General features: G+C 44.0%; 1 protein-coding gene across 1 annotated transcript in view; it reads left to right on the top strand.

The window, feature by feature from the left end:
- LOC131186578 (uncharacterized) overlaps nucleotides 1-16,978 on the top strand; it is a 20,084-nt gene extending 3,106 nt beyond the window's left edge. Inside the window, exons 2-12 of the mRNA XM_058160301.1 lie at nucleotides 1-75; nucleotides 2,629-2,784; nucleotides 3,482-3,618; nucleotides 6,505-6,650; nucleotides 8,126-8,314; nucleotides 9,449-9,538; nucleotides 9,736-9,825; nucleotides 12,808-12,930; nucleotides 13,792-13,923; nucleotides 14,946-15,062; nucleotides 16,546-16,978. The exon at nucleotides 1-75 is cut by the window's left edge and continues 112 nt beyond it. Coding sequence (XP_058016284.1) covers nucleotides 1-75; nucleotides 2,629-2,784; nucleotides 3,482-3,618; nucleotides 6,505-6,650; nucleotides 8,126-8,314; nucleotides 9,449-9,538; nucleotides 9,736-9,825; nucleotides 12,808-12,930; nucleotides 13,792-13,923; nucleotides 14,946-15,062; nucleotides 16,546-16,659 — 1,369 coding nt within the window. The 3' untranslated portion in view covers nucleotides 16,660-16,978. The remainder of the gene's footprint in view (nucleotides 76-2,628; nucleotides 2,785-3,481; nucleotides 3,619-6,504; nucleotides 6,651-8,125; nucleotides 8,315-9,448; nucleotides 9,539-9,735; nucleotides 9,826-12,807; nucleotides 12,931-13,791; nucleotides 13,924-14,945; nucleotides 15,063-16,545) is intronic.
- Nucleotides 16,979-18,300: the final 1,322 nt, after the last annotated feature.

Below are 18,300 nucleotides of genomic sequence, written 5' to 3'. Positions count from 1 at the left end.
AGATACACCTGAGATACTCAGTCTTTTGCCTTTCCTGGAAGGACAGGAAGTATTAGAATTGGGAGCCGGGATAGGGTGAGTGGTGTGGTGGCCTAGATGCGGAGCTCTCGCCTCACCATCAAGGAGGCTGTGAGTTCGATCCTAGGTAGAGGCAGATATTTCTCTCTCTCTCTGCGCACGATGTGAATAGATCGGCTGAAAAAAGGACTCCGCCCTGGCGACAGGAAAGGCATCCGGCCAGTAAACATTCAGCTCCATTCAGTTGCCCAGACGCCACCCCACAAAGGGTTATGGGGTTGTTAAAAGAAGATGATAGGGTGAGTGATGGTGAGATCAGGAAGTATACAGGTAGTCCTGGACTTACAACGGTTCGCTTAGTGACCGTTCCAAGTTAGAACGGCACTGAAAAAAGGGACTTAGGACCGTTTTTCACACTTACGACCATTGCAGTATCCCCATGGTCTTGTGATCAAAACTCAGATGCTTGGCAAGTGGTTCGTATTTATGACGGTCTGAGTGACCCAAGGTCATCTGATCCCCTTTTAGGACCTTCTGACAATGGGAAGGCCAGATTCACTTAACAACCACGTGACTAATTAAAATACCTGCAGTGATTCACTTAACAACTGTGGCACGAAAGACCGTAAAATGGGGCAACATTCGCTTTAACAAATGTTTCACTTTAGCAACAAAAATGTGCTAATGTGGGTCGTGTGTTGAGGACTACCTGTATAACTCCAGGCAGCAAACGTACCTAATATTCCTGCCTCCTATCCAGTTAGTGTTCCACACTCCAAGTTCCAGATCTCGTGCAGGGCGGAAGACAATCTGTACATGCTCAGAGGCCACTGAAGCCATTTGACCCGGCTCAAATCCAGCTGTTTTGTGATGTTGAAAGTCTAGTTGGCTTTCTGGCTGTCTCTAAATTACAAAAATCGATTGCCTTGCAAAACATTACGAGATGGATTACAAAATTTTAACCACACTTTTAAAAAATATATATATATATATATAAAACACCTCTCAAAATACCATCTATAAATGGATGGCTACAAGTATGGCTGGATGAATTGTGCTTACTATCGCATACCCAGGAGTTTATCTTTATCAATTAAGAACTGCATGGGTATAACCTATAAATTTAGCCTAGAAACAATTCATAAAAGGTGAATTCAACAGAAAATGCCTGGAGTTTTAAACTCCATAAAACAAAGAATTGCATGAAGGTCTAAATGTCTCTTAATAGATTTTTTTAAAAAAAACGAACCTAACGCTAAGGTAAAAGGTCAAGGTTCCCCTCGCACATATATGTGCTAGTCGTTCCTGACTCTAGGGGGCGGTGCTCATCTCTGTTTCAAAGCCGAAGAGCCAGCGCTGTCCGAAGACGTCTCCGTGGTCATGTGGCCGGCATGGCTCAATGCCAAAGGCGCACAGAACGCTGTTTCCTTCCCACTAAAGATGGTCCCTATTTTTCTACTTGCATTTTTTACCTGCTTTCAAACTACTAGGTTGGCAGAAGCTGGGACAAGTCACGGGAGCTCACCCCGTTACGCGGCAGCACTAGGGATTCGAACCGCTGAGCTGCCGACCTTTTGATCGACAAGCTCAGCGTCTTAGCCACTGAGCCACCATGTCCCTGGAACTTAACTCTACTCCAGGCTAAATTAATACAAGTAGTCAGCTTACTAAAAGTTCATTTAGTGACCATTTAAAGTTACAACGGCACTGAAAAAAGTGACTTACGATCGTTTTTCACAATTTATGACCATTGTAGCACACCCACAAACACACACCCACACCCCATGATCAAAATTTGGATGCTTAACAATATTTATGACGGTCGCAATGTCCTTGGGGGGGCGACGTGATCCCCTTCTGCGACCGTCTGACAAACAACGTCAATGGGGAAGCCAGGTTCGCTAAACAACCAGATTATTAACTTAAGAACTGTAGGGATTCGCTTAACAACGGTGGCAAGAAAGGCTGTAAAATTCGTTCGACCAGAGTCTTGCTGAGCAAGAGAAATTTGGGGCTCAATTCAGAGGTGGGTTTCAAAGAATTTCACTACCGGTTTTGTGGGCGTGGCTTGGTGGGTGGGGCGTGGCTTGGTGGGCGTGGCTTGGTGGGCGGGGCAGGGGAAAGATACTGTAAAATCTCCATTCCCTCCCCACCTCCAGGGGAAGGATACTGCAAAATCCCCATTCCCTCCCCAATCCAGGGGAAGGTTATAGCAAAATCCCCATTTCTATTTTATTTGTATTTATTTATTTATTTATTTGTCACAACATTATATACAGGAATATATATTGAAAGGAAAAAATAGGACAGGAACGGTAGGCGCTTTTGTGCACTTATGCATGCCCCTTAAAGTCCTCTTAGGAATGGGGTGAATTTAGGAATGAATTTCCTCCCCATCAGCTGGGACTCGGGAGGGAGAGAATAGATGGGGGGCAGGGCCAGTCAGAATTTTTACTCCCGGTTCTCCGAACTACTCAAAATTTCTGCTACCGGTTCTCCAGAACTGGTCAGAACCTGCTGAAACCCACCTCTGGCTCAATTGTGATCCTAAGGCTACGACTATCTGTTGATAAAATTGGGTGTATAATTCCTTCCTTCTATCTTTTTCAGCCGATTCACTGGATCGCTGGCAGATTTAGCCCGTCATGTGACTGCGGTTGATTTTATGGGTAGCTTCTTAAAACGGAATCGGGAAGGAAACGCCCATCGGACCAACGTAACGTTTTTACAGGCTGATGTTACCACCTTGGAGTTCCCAAGCCAGAGGTGAAAACAAATTGTACAATTACTTGGTCAAATTTAACACTAGCTAGCTAGTGATTGTCTCAAAGTCACCCATCCACCTTTCATGCCTAAGGTGGGACTAGAACTCACTCTCTCCTGGTGATTGGCTCAAAGTCATCAATCCAACTCTCATGCCGAATGTGGACTAGAACTCACTGTCTCCTGGTGAGTGGCCCAAACTCACCCAGCCAGCTCTCATGCCTAATGTGGACTAGAACTCACTGTCTTCTGGTGAGTGGCCCAAACTCACCCAGCTGGCTCTCATGCCTGATGTGGACTAGAACTCACTGTCTCCTGGTGATTGGCTCAAAGTCACCCATCCAGCTCTCATGCCTAAAGTGGGACTAGAACTCACTGTCTCCTGATGAGTGGCCCAAACTCACCCAGTTGGCTCTCATGTGGACTAGAACTCACTGTCTCCTGGTGATTGGCTCAAAGTCACCCATCCGGCTCTCATGCCTAATGTGGACTAGAACTCACTGTCTCCTGGTGAGTGGCCCAAACTCACCCAGCCAGCTCTCATGCCTAATGTGGACTAGAACTCCCAGTCTCCTGGTGATTGGCTCAAAGTCACCCATCCGGCTTTCATGCCTAAGGTGGAACTAGAACTCACCTCCTCCTGGTGACTGGCCCAAAGTCACACCATCTTCTGATCGTTTATTTGTCCTCCAAATTTTAGCTTTGACCTCATCTTCTCCAACTGGCTGTTCATGTACCTGTCGGATGTCGAGCTGAATACTTTAGTCCAAAAGATGCTTCTGTGGTTAAGACCGCAGGGCCGTATTTTCTTCCGGGAATCGTGTTTTTACCAATCAGGTGAGTCTACCTGAGGAATCAAATCTGAAGCGAATTTGGAAAGGAAGGCACTGAAGTGTCAGGATTTCATCCAGATTAGTGTCCACCAATCTTGGGTATATGGACTTCAACTCCCAGAATTCTCAGCGGTTTTCCTACTGCCTGTGGAATTCTGGGAGTTGAAGTCAAAATATCTGGCCATGCCCCAGATTGGGAAACATGGATACAGATATGTTGGCTGTATTAAACACACTTAGATCTGGGGTGAAATACTACCGGTTCGGCCCGGTTTGGCCAAACTTGTAGCAATGGGAGCGGGAGGTTCGAAGAACCAGTAGCGACAGCAGCTCGAGGCTCCACCCACCCATCCGGTCGTCATTAAAACCAGGAAGTAACCTGTTTTTGACCCTCTGCACATGCGCAGAAGGCTTTGCGCATGCGCAGAGGATCCAAAATTGCATGGGATGATGGCGCGCATGAGAGCGGAGCAAGGGCTCACGGCGGCACGCATGCTTCCAAACCGGTAGGGAAGGTAAGTAGATTTCATCCCTGCCTTAGATGTACTTAATTTGATTCCTGAACCAGCCAAAATGTGGAACCATAAACTAAGCAGAGTTAGTTTACTGAAATTATGATCATGATGGTAACAGGAATAATATAAAAATCATGATGGTAATGGGAATAATATAAAAATTCAGTTCAGTTATTTATTGCTGTGGGTTTTGGAGGTTGGCTTCCATTTCCAAAACTCCAGCAGCAGAAAAGCCAGTATTAACCACAATTCAAAGCTTACACAAATGTAAGAGATAACTCTGGCCAAGGTTGGTAAAATGAGTGAATCCAGTTATTAAATTCACAATAGAATCTATTGTACCCTTTGGAATAATCTTAATGGTACATAGTTTTATTTAGAGACCTGCAGTGGCACAACTCAGCCACTAGAGGGCAGCCGTTGGGCCCTTAAGACAGGGGTCTCCAACTTTGGTCCCGTTAAGACTTGTAGACTTCAATTCCCAGAGTTCCTCAGCCAGCTTTGCTGGCTGAGGGACTCTGGGAGTTGAAGTCCACAAGTCTTAAAGGGACCAAGGTTGGAGACCCCTGCCTTAAGAAATACAGGGGCCAACCAACCTGAGCCAACTTTTCTGCCTTTGCTTTGTAAGGATTATTTTGGTGGTTTTTTGGTGGCTGTTTTTTCTGGTGTTTTTTTTTCCTTTGGGGGTGGGTGGGTTGTTTTTCCCCTTATTTATTAAAAAAAAATAAAAAATAAAAACCAAACCTGGGAGCCACAGCTAAAACCTGAATGCAAACATTTTCCCACGGGGTGCAATGCCGAGACTCAACCGCCAGATGGCAGCATTTCGCAGCCTTTTAAAACAGCTCCATCACTTCTGGTGCAATGACCTAAAGCAGCCAGCAGAGGGCAGACTTTCTGCCTTTTCGCCTTTTAAATTAGAATTGTAATGGCCCCTTTCAGCCACCAGAGGGCAGCATGTTTACCGTCCTTTGGAATGCACATATTTTTTGGGGGACCCCTTGCAATTGCCAACCTCAGCCACCAGAGGGCAGACGTTTGCAATATAACCTCCATAACCTTCCTGTTTGCAAAATATAACAAGCAACTTTTCGGCTGCATTCACACAACTATTTATTTTATTTTATTTTATTTATTTATTTATTTGTCACACAGTATATATAAGCATAAGCATGTAATAACTACAATATACAATAACTACAATATATAAGCATATATATGCGTATGTATGTATGAATATGTAATAACTATATTAATTGGATATAACGAAAGAAAACAATAGGACTAATTGCCGTGTTTACTTAACATTACATAGGACAGACATATAAAGCAATGTATGACTTGATGTGACAGCCTGGTTTTCCCTCCTTTGCAACGGATAATAGTTGGATCTCCCTCCTAGTGCATTGAATCCCAAATAACCCATTCTGAAAATCCATTCGATCCCAGAAGTAATCTTAGAAAAACTCAAAATACTGTATTGCTTTCCTTAGTTCAGTACGGTCTCTATTTAACACTTCGCAAATCTCCCAAATTTTGAGCCATTTTCGCACCCTCCCACATCAGAATTTGCAAGGAATTAAACCTGGAATAGTTTTTTTTTTTTAATCCAATGTTCATGCTCCTTTTCCCGAGCAATTCAATCTGTCTCCAAAGTTTCTAGCCCTCATGGTTTTAGAGCAAAATCTGATATCAAGGGTGGGAACAATTAAGGGCCAGTTTTCCAGGGTTTTTTTCCCGACACAGCTCAACCGTTGGATAGGAGATTGAAGCAGGGGTGAACCGGTTTACTACCGGTTCGCTGGCACGCAATGCACGCCAAAGGGAAGCATGGGGTAAGTAGAACAGCGCATGGGGTGAGGGTGATCAGCTGTGGCGCGTGATCTTTTTTTTTTTACTTTTAAAAGCATTTTTTTACAATCTATTTGGCCGAATAGGTTGTAAAAAAATGCTTTTAAAAGTAAAAAAAAAGACTCTGACGATCGCGGGGCTCAGCTGGGGTCATCAGAGCCACTTTTTAAAAACCTTTTAAAAGAATTTTTTTAAAAGGAGCGGCAAGCAGGCGACCAGGAGACCGGCCGATTGGGTGGACATGGGCGGCAGGGATTTTTGCTACCGGTTCTCCGAACCACCTGCCACCGTTGCTACCGGATCATGCGATCCGGTCCGAACCAGGAACATTTCACCACTGGATTGCAGGCTGAGATTATAACTGGAATGCAACGCGAGCAAAGATGAGCATATCATCTGTTTTCGATGAATTTTTGACAAGGTGGCGCTTTGATTTCATCATCAGATTGGATGCCTCGTGTTTTTTTGTTTTTTTTTTCTCCCTCATCGATCTTCTGGTTTTCGCTCCTCCCAATTTATTTTAGGAAACATCCCAAGACATTTTAACCCTTCCTTTTACCGAAAGCCTGCGGAATACAATCAACTCCTCACGTCAGCCCAAGTGACGATCGGAAACACGTCTTACGGCTTTGAGATTGTCCTGTCCCGTTCAGTGCAGGCCTACATCAAGGTAACAGCCCTCCCCTTCCTGCTTTCCATACTCGGAGATGGAAAGGGTGCCTCTGAGCACGAGCAGACTGTCTTCTCCTCCTCCTCTAGTTCTGACACACACACACACACACAAATTAAGACGCTTTTCCCGAAATGGGAGGCAATCTATTCTCCAAAGCATCTGAGGGAAAGACACGAAGGAACGGGTGGAAGCTTAACGGAGTGAGAAGCAACATAGAACTAAGGATAAATTTCCTGACAGTGAGGACAATTAACCAGTGGAACAGCTTCCCACCAGAAGTTGTGGATGCTACATTCCTGGAGGCTTTTAAGAAGAGATTGGACAGCCATTTGTCTGAAATGGTATAGGGTTCCCCGCTTGAGCTAGATGACCTCCAAGATGAGCTAGATGGTTGGACTAGATGACCTCCAAGATCCTTCCAACTCTGTAATTTAGTATTCTCCCTCTCTCTCTCTCCATTTCCCCCCCTCTCTCACACACACTCTATCTAACACTATCATCTATCTATTCTGCCTCATCTATTTCTATCCATCCATTTTTTTTCTCTCTCTCTCTCTACCTACTTCTCTATCTTTATCATCTATCTATTTATATATCTATCATCTATCTATTTGTTTATTTATTATCTATGTCTATCATCTATTTATTTATTATCTGTCTATCATCTATCTATTCTGTCTCATCTATTTCTATCCCTCCATTATCTATCTATCTATCTATCTATCTATCTATCTATCTATCTATCTATCTATCTATCTATCTATCTATCTATCTATCTGTCTATCTTTTATCATCTATTTATCTATCATTTATCTGTCTATATCTATATCTATCTATTTATTATCTATATCTATCATCTATATATTCTGTCTCATCTATTGCTATCCATCCATTAACTATCTCTCTCTCTCTCATCTATCTATCTATCTATCTATCTATCTATCTATCTATCTATCTATCTATCTATCTATCTATCTATCTATCATTTATCTATTTATTTATTTATTATATATATCTATATCTATCTATTATCTATCTATCATCTATCTAATTACCTATCTACCCATATATCTGTTTTTGTTTATTTATCTATCTACATCTACCATTTAACTATCATCTATCTGTCTGTTTATCTGCCTATCTATCCATCTATTCTATCCACCCATCTATCTACCATCTATTCAATTTGTAGGCCACCCAGCTTCCCAGTGGCTGTGGCTAGCTTACTGTTTACAAATTACAAAACAACCTGCCTTATTTATTTATTTATTTATTTATTTATTTATTTATTTATTTATTTATTTATTTATTTATTTATTTAAAACTGACCACCATGTTTTTGTCAAGGAGGTCTCGGTTTGCCAAGACACAGAGGACTAGAAACTTGACCCTAAAGCACAAATAGAACGTGAGCCTCAAATTCTCAGTCCTAACCTCAAGTTGTTTTCTTGGTCTGTTTGTTTATTCTTCAGAGAAAGCAAAACCAGAATCAGATTTGCTGGCTTCTCCAAAAAGTCCCCCGGGAGCTCAAACACACTCATGGATATGACACTTTCCAGAAATTTCTGGACAACGAACAATATGCCACTCGGAGCATCCGGCGCTACGAATGGGTCTTTGGACCCACGTTTGTCAGCACAGGGGGCTTGAACAGCACCAAGGTAACATGGAGTGTCCTTCATCCCAAATTCCCAATCACTTCCTGTCTTACATTGGCTAACCTGATGAACACATTTCCTGAGTTTGCACAATACACGGCATCAGTGTTAACTTTAAGATGGGTGGAATTCAATTCCCAGAATTCCCCAGCCAGCATGCTTTAAGATGAGTGGATTTCAACTCCCAGAATCCCCCAGCCAGCATGCTTTAAGATGGATGGAATTCAATTCCCAGAATTCCCTAGCCAGCCTGTTTTAAGATGGATGGACATAAACTCCCAGAATTCCCCAGTCAGCATGCTTTAAGATGGGTGGACTTCAATTCCCAGAATTCCCCAGCCAGCATGCTTTAAGATGGATGGACATAAACTCCCAGAATTCCCCAGTCAGCATGCTTTAAGATGGGTGGACTTCAATTCCCAGAATTCCCCAGCCAGCATGCTTTAAGATGGGTGGAATTCAATTCCCAGAATTCCCCAGCCAGCCTGTTTTAAGATGAGTGGATTTCAACTCCCAGAATCCCCCAGCCAGCATGCTTTAAGATGGGTGGAATTCAACTCCCAGAATTCCCCAGCCAGCATGCTTTAAGATGGGTGGAATTCAACTTCCAGAACAGAATAGGAAGGGACCTTGGAGGTCTTCTAGTCCATCCCCTTGCTCAAGCAAGAGACCCTATACCACTTGAGACAAATGCTTGTCCAGTCTCTTCTTGAAAGCTTCCAGTTAATAACAGAATAACAGAATTGAAAGGGATCTTGTAGGTCATCCAGTCCAACCCCACGCCCAAGCAGGAGACCCTACACCGTCACTGACAGATGGCAGTCCAGTCTCTTCTTGAAAGCTTCCAGTGAAGCTCCCACAACGTCTGGTGGCAAGCTGTTCCATTGGCCAATTGCTCTCACCGTCAGGAAATTTCTCCTTAGTTCTAGGTTGCTTCTCTCCTTGATTAGTTTCCATCCGTTGCTTCTTGTTCTACCCTCAGGTGCTTTGGAGAATAGGTGGATCTCCTCTTCTTTGTGGCAGCCCCCCCAAATATTGGAACACTGCTATCGTGTTACCCCTAGTCCTTCCTTTTATTAATCCTCTCCAGTCCTGTCCTATCCTGAAGTCCAACTAGCATCTCCCATTTTCTCCTAGGAGCTGGTCCGCCTGCTGGATTTGAAACCAGGTCAACGTGTGCTGGACGTGGGCTGTGGACTTGGAGGTAGCGATTTTTACCTGGCCAAGGTACCTTGAGTTTCCTTGTATTATTATAATTCTGATTCTAGTGAGCTCGGAGGTCAGTACTCTGCACGGGGGAAAGTCTGAAGTTGCAACTGAGAGGTTAAGTCGAGGTGGACTTCCATAACTACGTGGCGGGTCTTTAAATTGTCCCAAGTCTCCAAACGTGTCAATTACTATATTGATATTCATTTTCTTTGCAGGAATTTGGGGTGGAGGTCTTAGGACTTGATCTTTCGTCCAATATGGTGGAGCTGGCTTTGGAACGGGCCCAGAAGGAACCCAGCGCTCTGGTAAGAAACAGAAAAGAAAAAATATTTTATTTATTTATTTATTTATTTATTAGTTTGTCAAACAGGTACGAGCAGGGGTGAAATGCTCCCGGTTCGGACCGGATCAGCTGATCCGGTAGCGATGGTGGCGGGTGGTTCGGAGAACCGGTAGCAAAAATCCCGACCCCCCCCCCATCCATGCCCACCCAATGCTCGGTCGCCTGCTTCCCTGCTAGAATAATAGAATAGAATAGAATAGAATAGAATAGAATAGAATAGAATAGAATAGAATAGAATAGAATAGAATAGAATAGAATAGAATTTTTTATTGGCCAAGTGTGATTGGACACACAAGGAATTTGTCTTCGGTGCAGACGCTCTCAGTGTACATAAAAGAAAAGATACGTTCGTCAAGAATCCTAAGGGACAACACTTAATGATAGTCATAAGGTACAAATAAGCAATCAGGAAACAATCAAAATCAATATAAATTGTAAGGATACAAGCAACAAAGTTATAGTCATAAGTGGGAGGAGATGGGTGATGGGAACGATGAGAAGATTAATAGTAGTGCAGACTTAGTAAATAGTTTCACAGTGTTGAGGGAATTATTTGTTTAGCAGAGTGATGGCATTCGGGAAAAAATTGTTCTTGTGTCTAGTTGTTCTGGTGTGCAGTGCTCTGTAGCATCGTTTTGAGGGTAGGAGTTGAAACAGTTTATGTCCGGGATGCGAGGGGTCTGTAGATATTTTCCCAGCCCTCTTTTTGCCTCCTGCAGTATACAGGTCCTCCATGGAAGGCAGGTCGGTAGCCATTGTTTTTTCTTGCCACTTCTTTTAAAAAATGCTTTTAAAAGGTTAAAAAAGAGGCTCTGATGATCACAGCTGAGCCGTGCCATTGTCAGAGCCTTTTTTTAAAAAAAAATTTAAAAGCATTTTTTTTTTACAACTTACTCAGCCGAATAGGTTGTGAAAAAAAATGCTTTTAAAAGTAAAAAAAAAAGATCGCGGGCCACAGCTGATCTCACACACACACACCCGCGTGCTGTTCTACTTACCCCATGCCTCCTTTAGGTGTGCACTGTGCATCCGTGCACAGCCAGCAAACCGGTAGTAAACTGGTTCAGATTTCACCATTGCGTACGAGATAACAGGTATAAGTATGGACATGGATATAAACACAGGAAATGGGTACGAATAATTGGGGAGAGTAGGACAGGGACGGTAGGCACGCTGGTGCGCTTATGCACGCCCCCTTTACGGACCGCTTAGGAATGGGCTGAAGTCCGCGGTAGACAGTTTGAGGTTGAAGCTGTTGCGGGTTTGAGGATGTAACAACGTAGTCGGGTAGAGCATTCCAGGTGTTGACCACTCTGTTGCTGAAGTCGTATTTCCTGCAATCGAGTTTGGAGCAGTTTCCCTTGAGTTTGCATCGATTGTTTATTTATTTATTTATTTATTTATTTATTTATTTATTTATTTATTTATTTATTTATTTATTTATTTATTTATTTTGTCACAACATCATACAAAAAGATTATATAGTATATAAACATATATATGAGTAAATGTTAGGAGGTATAAGCATATATATATATATAGGAAGAAGAAAAGAAAAACAATAGGACAGGAACGGTAGGCACGTTTGTGCGCTTATGCACGCCCCTTATGGTCCTCTTAGGAATGGGGTGAGGTCAATAGTAGAAAGTTTTTGGTTAAAGCTTTTGGGATTATGGGAAGAGACCACAGAGTCAGGTAAAGTATTCCAAGCACTGATGATTCTGTTACAGAAGTCATATTTTCTGCAATCTAGATTCAAGCGGTTAACATTAAGTTTAAATCTATTGGTTGCCCTTGTATTATTGCAATTAAAGCTGAAGTAGTCTTTGACAGGAAGGACATTACAATAGATGATTCTGTGAGTTAAACTTAGGTCTTGTCGAAGGCGACGGAGTTCCAAGTTTTCTAAGCCTAGGATTTCAAGTCTGGTGGGATAGGGTATTTTGTTGTTTTCAGAGGAATGGAGAACTCTTCTTGTAAAATATTTCTGGACATGTTCAATTGTATTGATGTCAGAGATGTGGTGAGGGTTCCAAACAGGCGAGCTGTATTCTAGAATTGGTCTAGCAAATGTTTTATATGCTCTGGTTAGTAGTGTGGTGTTTTTGGAAAAGAAGCTACGCAAAATTAGGTTTACAACTCTTAGAGCTTTTTTTGCTATGTAGTTGCAGTGGGCTTTGGCACTTAGATCATTTGACAGGAAAACTCCAAGGTCTTTAACGGGAATGGGGTCATCTGTAAGGTAATGTCCATCTAGTATGTACTTAGTTTTTGGGTTCTTTTTTCCTATATGTAAAACTGAGCATTTGCTGGTTGAAATTTGGAGCTGCCAATTTTTAGACCAAGTGGATAGATGATCAAGGTCGTTTTGAATGATAGAAGTATTGTCTGTGGTGTTAAATAGTTTGTTTACCCGTGTATTGTTGAGGTTGAAACCGAAGAAGTCATTGATAGGAAGGACGTTGTAGCAGACAATTTTGTGTACTATGCTTAGATCGGACCGCAGGCGGCGCAGTTGTAGATTTTTCCAAGCCCAAAATTTTGAGCCCGGTGGCATAAGGGATTCTATTGTGAGCAGAGGAGTGGAGGACTCTTCTCGTGAAATACCTCTGGACCCGCTCAATCGTATTAATGTCCGATATGCAGTGCGGGTTCTAGGCAGACGAGCTGTATTCAAGAATTGGTCTGGCAAAGGTTTTGTACGCCCTAGTTAGCAATACAATGTTACTGGAGAAGAAGCTTCGCAAAATTAGGTTAGCAATTCGTAATGCCTTTTTGGCAATGCTGTTACAGTGAGTTCTGGAGAATATGGAATTGAAGCAGGATAATTTTAGTGGTAATTATCATTAAGATTCTTCTACTCAATGGGGGAGAATCATCGGAGTTTTATCTTTGGCCCCCAGGGGTTTTTCCCCCCCACCTCTCTCATCCTTTCTAATTCCAGGTCCAATTTGAAATCAGCGATGTCACCCGAAGAATATTCCCAGAAGCTTCCTTTGATATTGTTTACAGCCGAGACACTATCCTGCATATTGAAGACAAAATTAGACTTTTTCAGAGATTCCTGGTGAGTTTCTTTTTCGTCTCTGCAGATAAATAGATGGAGCCAAACTTCTCTGTGTAGAAACAAGAAATTCAGAGGCATTTAGTCAAGGTTACTCGAATTCGGCAGATTTAAGATGGGTGGGCTTCAACTCCCAGAATTCCCCAGCCATCATGTTTTAAGATTGGTGGACTTCAAATCCCAGAATTCTCCATCAAGCGTGCTTTAAGGTGGGTGAACTTCAACTCCCAGAATCCCCCAGCCAGCATGCTTTAAGATTGATGAACTTCAACTTCCAGAATTCCCCAGCCAGCATGCTTTAAGATAGGTGGACTTCCCCTCCCAGAATTCCCCAGCCAGCATGCTTTAAAGTGGGTAAACTTCAACTCCCAGAATTCCCCAGCCAGCATGCTTTAAGGTGGGTGGACTTCAACTCCCAGAATTCCCCAGCCAGCATGCTTTAAAGTTGGTGAACTTCAACTCCCAGAATCCCCCAGCCAGCATGCTTTAAGATTGATGAACTTCAACTCCCAGAATCCCCCAGCCAGCATGCTTTAAGATTGATGAACTTCAACTCCCAGAATTCCCCAGCCAGCATGCTTTAAGGTGGGTGGACTTCAACTCCCAGAATTCCCCAGCCAGCATGCTTTAACGTGGGTGAACTTCAGCTCCCAGAATTCCCCAGCCAGCATGCTTTAAGAGGGGTGGACCTCAACTCCTCAGCATGCTGGCTGGAGAATTCTGGGAGTTGAAGTCCACCCACCTTAAAGCATGCTGGCTGGGGAATTCTGGGAGGGGAAGTCCTTAAAGCTGCCAACGTTGAGAAACGCAGTCTTGGTGGAGCCTACTTTCCGTCTTACGCCTCCGTCTCTGACTTCTTCCTAGTCGTGGCTGAAAGCAGGCGGGCAGCTTCTCATCTCCGATTATTGCTGTGGGCCACGTCCGTGGTCCATGGCTTTCAGCCGATACGTCGAGCAGAGGAAATACAACCTCCTGACCCCGGAAGACTATGGCCAGGTAACGTTACGCGAGGTGGGAGAAATTTATGAATGCAGGGCCGGATAGCTCCATCGTGACAGGTAGTCCTCGACTTACGGCCATTCATTTAATGACCGTTCCACAAGTTATGACGTTGCTGGAAAAAGGTGACATGATCGGTTCCCACACTTATAACCACCTGGTATTAAGGAGGGCTGCAAACAACGTCGCGGGGTTCCGCCATCACCATTTGCAATTCCCTGACAAGCCAAATCAATGCGATAAGTCGGATTTGCTTTAGGACCGCACGATTCACTTAACAGAAGCAGCGCTTCACTTAACAGCCATGGGAGGAAAAAGATTGTAAAATCAGGCGCATCTCACCGAACAACTGGATGGTTAAGCAACAGGAGTCCCGGTCCCGATTTTTGTCTGTCCTACAAAAAGATCCATCTCCGACCCATTAAATTAACTTCCGGCCTTGAGTAGGGGGTTGGACTAGAAGATCTCCAAGGTCCCTCCCAGCCCTAGGATTCTGTCACTTTCTACCCACTGGCCATTTGTCGCTTTTTACTATTTTGTGTGTGTGTGTGTCAGTGGTGGGTTTCAATTTTTTTTTACTACTGGTTCTGTGGGTGTGGCTTGGTGGGCATGGCTTGGTGGGCGTGGCAGGGGAAGGTTACTGTAAAATCTCCATTCCCTTCCAATCAGCTGGGACTCGGGAGGCAGAGAATAGATGCGGGCAGGGCCAGTCAGAATTTTTACTACCGGTTCTCCGAACTACTCAAAATTTCCGCTACCGGTTCTCCAGAACTGGTCAGAACCTGCTGAAACCCACCTCTGGTGTGTATGTGTGTGTGTTTGTCACTTGCTATCAAATTAATCTGTGCGCCCCTATCCGATAACTTTTGTAAATGTTGTACCTTGATGAACGTATCTTTTCTTTTATGTACACTGAGAGCGTATGCACCAAGACAAATTCCTTGTGTGTCCAATCACACTTGGCCAATAAAAAATTCTATTCTATTCTATTCTATTTACTTGTGGTTCATCTTCCGTAGTTATTGCAAGAGGCCGGCTTCGTCCAGGTCCAAGCGTTGGACTCCACCAGCCAGATGTTGTCTTCATTGAGCCAAGAACTTCAAGCCCTGGAGACGAGCAAAGAGAAGTTTGTTCAGGTGGGCTGGCAATTTAGCATAAAGGTATCATTATGTAAAGAAGCCATCAGGTCAGAGCTGAAGAAGCTTCTTGGAGAAGAAGCGAAACGTCTTCAAAAGAAAAAAAAAACAAGGAAGTCCAGTTGCCTCTTGAAAAACAAAAGCACTTTTGGGACAACCGTGACCTGGATGGTTGAGAATCTCCATAGATATGTAAATAAGAGATTGGGCAACCGTTTGTCCAGAATGGTAACTATATAGGTTCTCCTGCTTGAGCAGGGGGTTGGGCTAGAAGACCTCCAAGGTCCCTTTCAACTCTGTTGTTCTGTGGGAACACACCTTGACAACTCTGGGGGCTCTACCACCAAACATATCAGCAGAAACACCAAGTAGTAAAGCTTTCTGCATTTAAGGGTGGGGGTGGGTGGGGCACGTCTTTGATAGTTTCTCCTCCTTTGGGCTGGACTGGAGTGGAGAAGATGTTCGACTTTCAGGTGCAAGATCTTGATTTTATTTTTTGTCTGCCTGTCTGTCTCTTCCCAAAATCCCCAAAGCTTTAACCAAAAACTATCTACTATCAACCTCACCCCATTCCTAAGAGGTCTGTAAGGGGCGTGCATAAGAGCACCAACGTTGCCTACCGTTCCTGTCCTAATGTTCCCTTTGATTGTATCCAAATTTCATATAGTTATTACATACTTATGCTTATATATATATATATGCTTATATATCTTATAGTTATTTCATGCTTATGCTTATGTATACTGTGTGACAAAATAAATAAATAAATAAATAAATAAATAAATAAATAAATAAATATCCATCTATCCATCCCTCCATCCCTCTATCTATCCATCCATCCCTCCATCCCTCCATCATCTCTCTTTCCATCCCTATCTATCTGTCATCTATCTACCTATCTACCCATCTATTTATCTAGATATCTATCTAGATATCCATCCCTCCCTCTATCTATCCATCCATCATCTCTCTTTCCATCCCTAGCTGTCATCTATCTATCTACCTATCTACCCATCTATTTATCTAGATATCTATCTAGATATCCCTCCCTCGCTCCCTCCTCCATCTATCTGTCTATCCATCCATCCCTCCATCATCTCTCTTTCCATCCCTATCTATCTATCTGTCATCTATCTATCTACCTATCTACCCATCATCTCTTTTTCCATCCATATCTATCTATCCCTCCTTCCCTCCCTCCTATCTATCTATCTATCTATCTATCTATCTCCCACCTTTATTATTTTTATAACTAACTACAGACGGCTAACGTATCAAATACACCTCCTTCTCCTATTTTCCCTACAACCCCAGCCCTGTGGGATGGACTGAGAGACAGACACTGAACCTAAAGCTTCTTGGCTATGATGGGACTAGAACTTGCCATCTCTGGCTCTCCATATCCTTGCTGGGAATATTTTCCTCCTTCCCCAGGGACCGTTCTTAATATTCCTCTCATTCCCCCCCCCCTCTTTTTCCTCAGGAGTTCTCCGAGGAAGAATTTGAATCCATGGCGTCCAGTTGGCGAGCAAAATTGCAACGCTGCGCAACCGGAGACCAGCGCTGGGGAATCTTCCTCGCTCGGAAGTCACAGTAGATCAGGGCAGGAATTCACACACACAAACACGCAAACACACCAGTGGTGGGCTTCAAAAATTTTTACGACCAGTTCTGTGGGTGTGGCTTGGTGGGCATGGCATGGCTTGGTGGGTGTGGCAGGGGAAGAATACTGTCAAATCTCCATTCTCTCCCCAATCCAGGAGAAGGCTATTGCAAAATCCCCATTCCCTCCCCATTCCAGGGGAAGGATACTGCAAAATCCCCATTTCCACCCCACTCCAGGGAAAGGATACTGCAAAATCCCCATTTCCTCCCAATCGGCTGGGACTCGGGAGGCAGAGAATAGATGGGAGCGGAGCCAGTCAGAATTTTTACTACCGGTTCTCCGAACTACTCAAAATTTCCGCTGCCGGTTCTCCAGAACTGGTCAGAACCTGCTAAAACCCACCTCTGAAACACACCTTTCTGGCGAACCGGTAGCGGAAATTTTGAGTAGTTTGGAGAACCGGTAGTAAAAATTCTGACTGGCTCCGCTCCCATCTATTCTCTGCCTCCCGAGTCCCAGACATCGTCTCCACCTAACGACGCTGCTGGGCCGTTGGAGCAGATGGTTGTAGGATGAGTCATCCCAGGGTGGTTGGCGAGTCCTCGATGGATCTGCCTCGGGCTCCTTTCCTCCCATCTGGCTTTGCTTTCCTCCCATTGCTTCCTTCCAAAAATCCCGTTCCAGAATTTGTTTTCGAGTGCCAGGAATGTCCCATCTCGGTCTGAGTCTCCGCAGACGAAGAATTCTGCAGAACTCCGAAGATGGCAACCCTCGTCTTTTTTCTTTTTTCTTTTTAACCCGTCAAAGTATCCTAATAAAAGTACAGGCAGTCCTCGACTTACGACCGACCGTTGAGCTCGAAATTTCTGCTGCTAAGCAAAGCGTTGGCCGAGTGAGTTTTCTCCGCCCTATTTTACGATCGTTAAGTGAATCACTCCGCTTGTGAAGCTAGCAAAAATGGTGGTTTAAGTAAATCCGGTTTCCCCGTCGATTTTGTTTTGCTTGTTGCAAAAGTGACCGGACACTGCAGCTGTCATAAATATGGAACCAGTTGCCCAAGTGGCCGAATTTTGATCACGTGACCATGGGGACCGTTGCAAGTGTGAAAAATGGCCGTAAAAGTCACTTTGTTCAGTGCCATGTCGTAACTTTGAACAGTCGCTAAACAAATACTTGGGCAGGGGGTTGGACTAGAAGACCTCCAAGGTCCCTTCCAACTCCTTCCTTCCTTCCTTCCTTCCTTCCTTCCTTCCTTCTTTCCTTCCTTCCTCCCTCCCTCCCTTCCTTCCTTCCTTTCTTCCTTCCTTCCTTCCTCCCTCCCTCCCTCCCTTCCTCCCTCCCTCCCTTCCTTCCTTCCTCCCTCCCTCCCTCCCTCCCTTCCTTCCTTCCTTCCTTCCTCCCTCCCTCCTTCCTTCCTCCTCCCTCCTCCTCCTTCCTTCCTCCTCCCTCCCTTCCTTCCTTTCTTCCTTCCTTCCTTCCTCCCTCCCTCCCTTCCTCCCTCCCTCCCTTCCTTTCTTCCTTCCTTCCTTCCTCCCTCCCTCCCTCCCTTCCTTCCTTCCTTCCTTTCTTCCTTCCTTCCTTCCTTGAAGGTTTTTAAGAAGAGACAGGACTGGCAATTGTCTGAAATGGAAT

Source organism: Ahaetulla prasina, chromosome 17 (assembly GCF_028640845.1).
Source record: "Ahaetulla prasina isolate Xishuangbanna chromosome 17, ASM2864084v1, whole genome shotgun sequence".
In the NCBI taxonomy this organism is placed as follows: domain Eukaryota; kingdom Metazoa; phylum Chordata; class Lepidosauria; order Squamata; family Colubridae; genus Ahaetulla; species Ahaetulla prasina.
The sequence above is the reverse complement of the archived record's forward strand: the minus strand, read 5'-3'. Positions and strand labels throughout refer to the sequence as shown.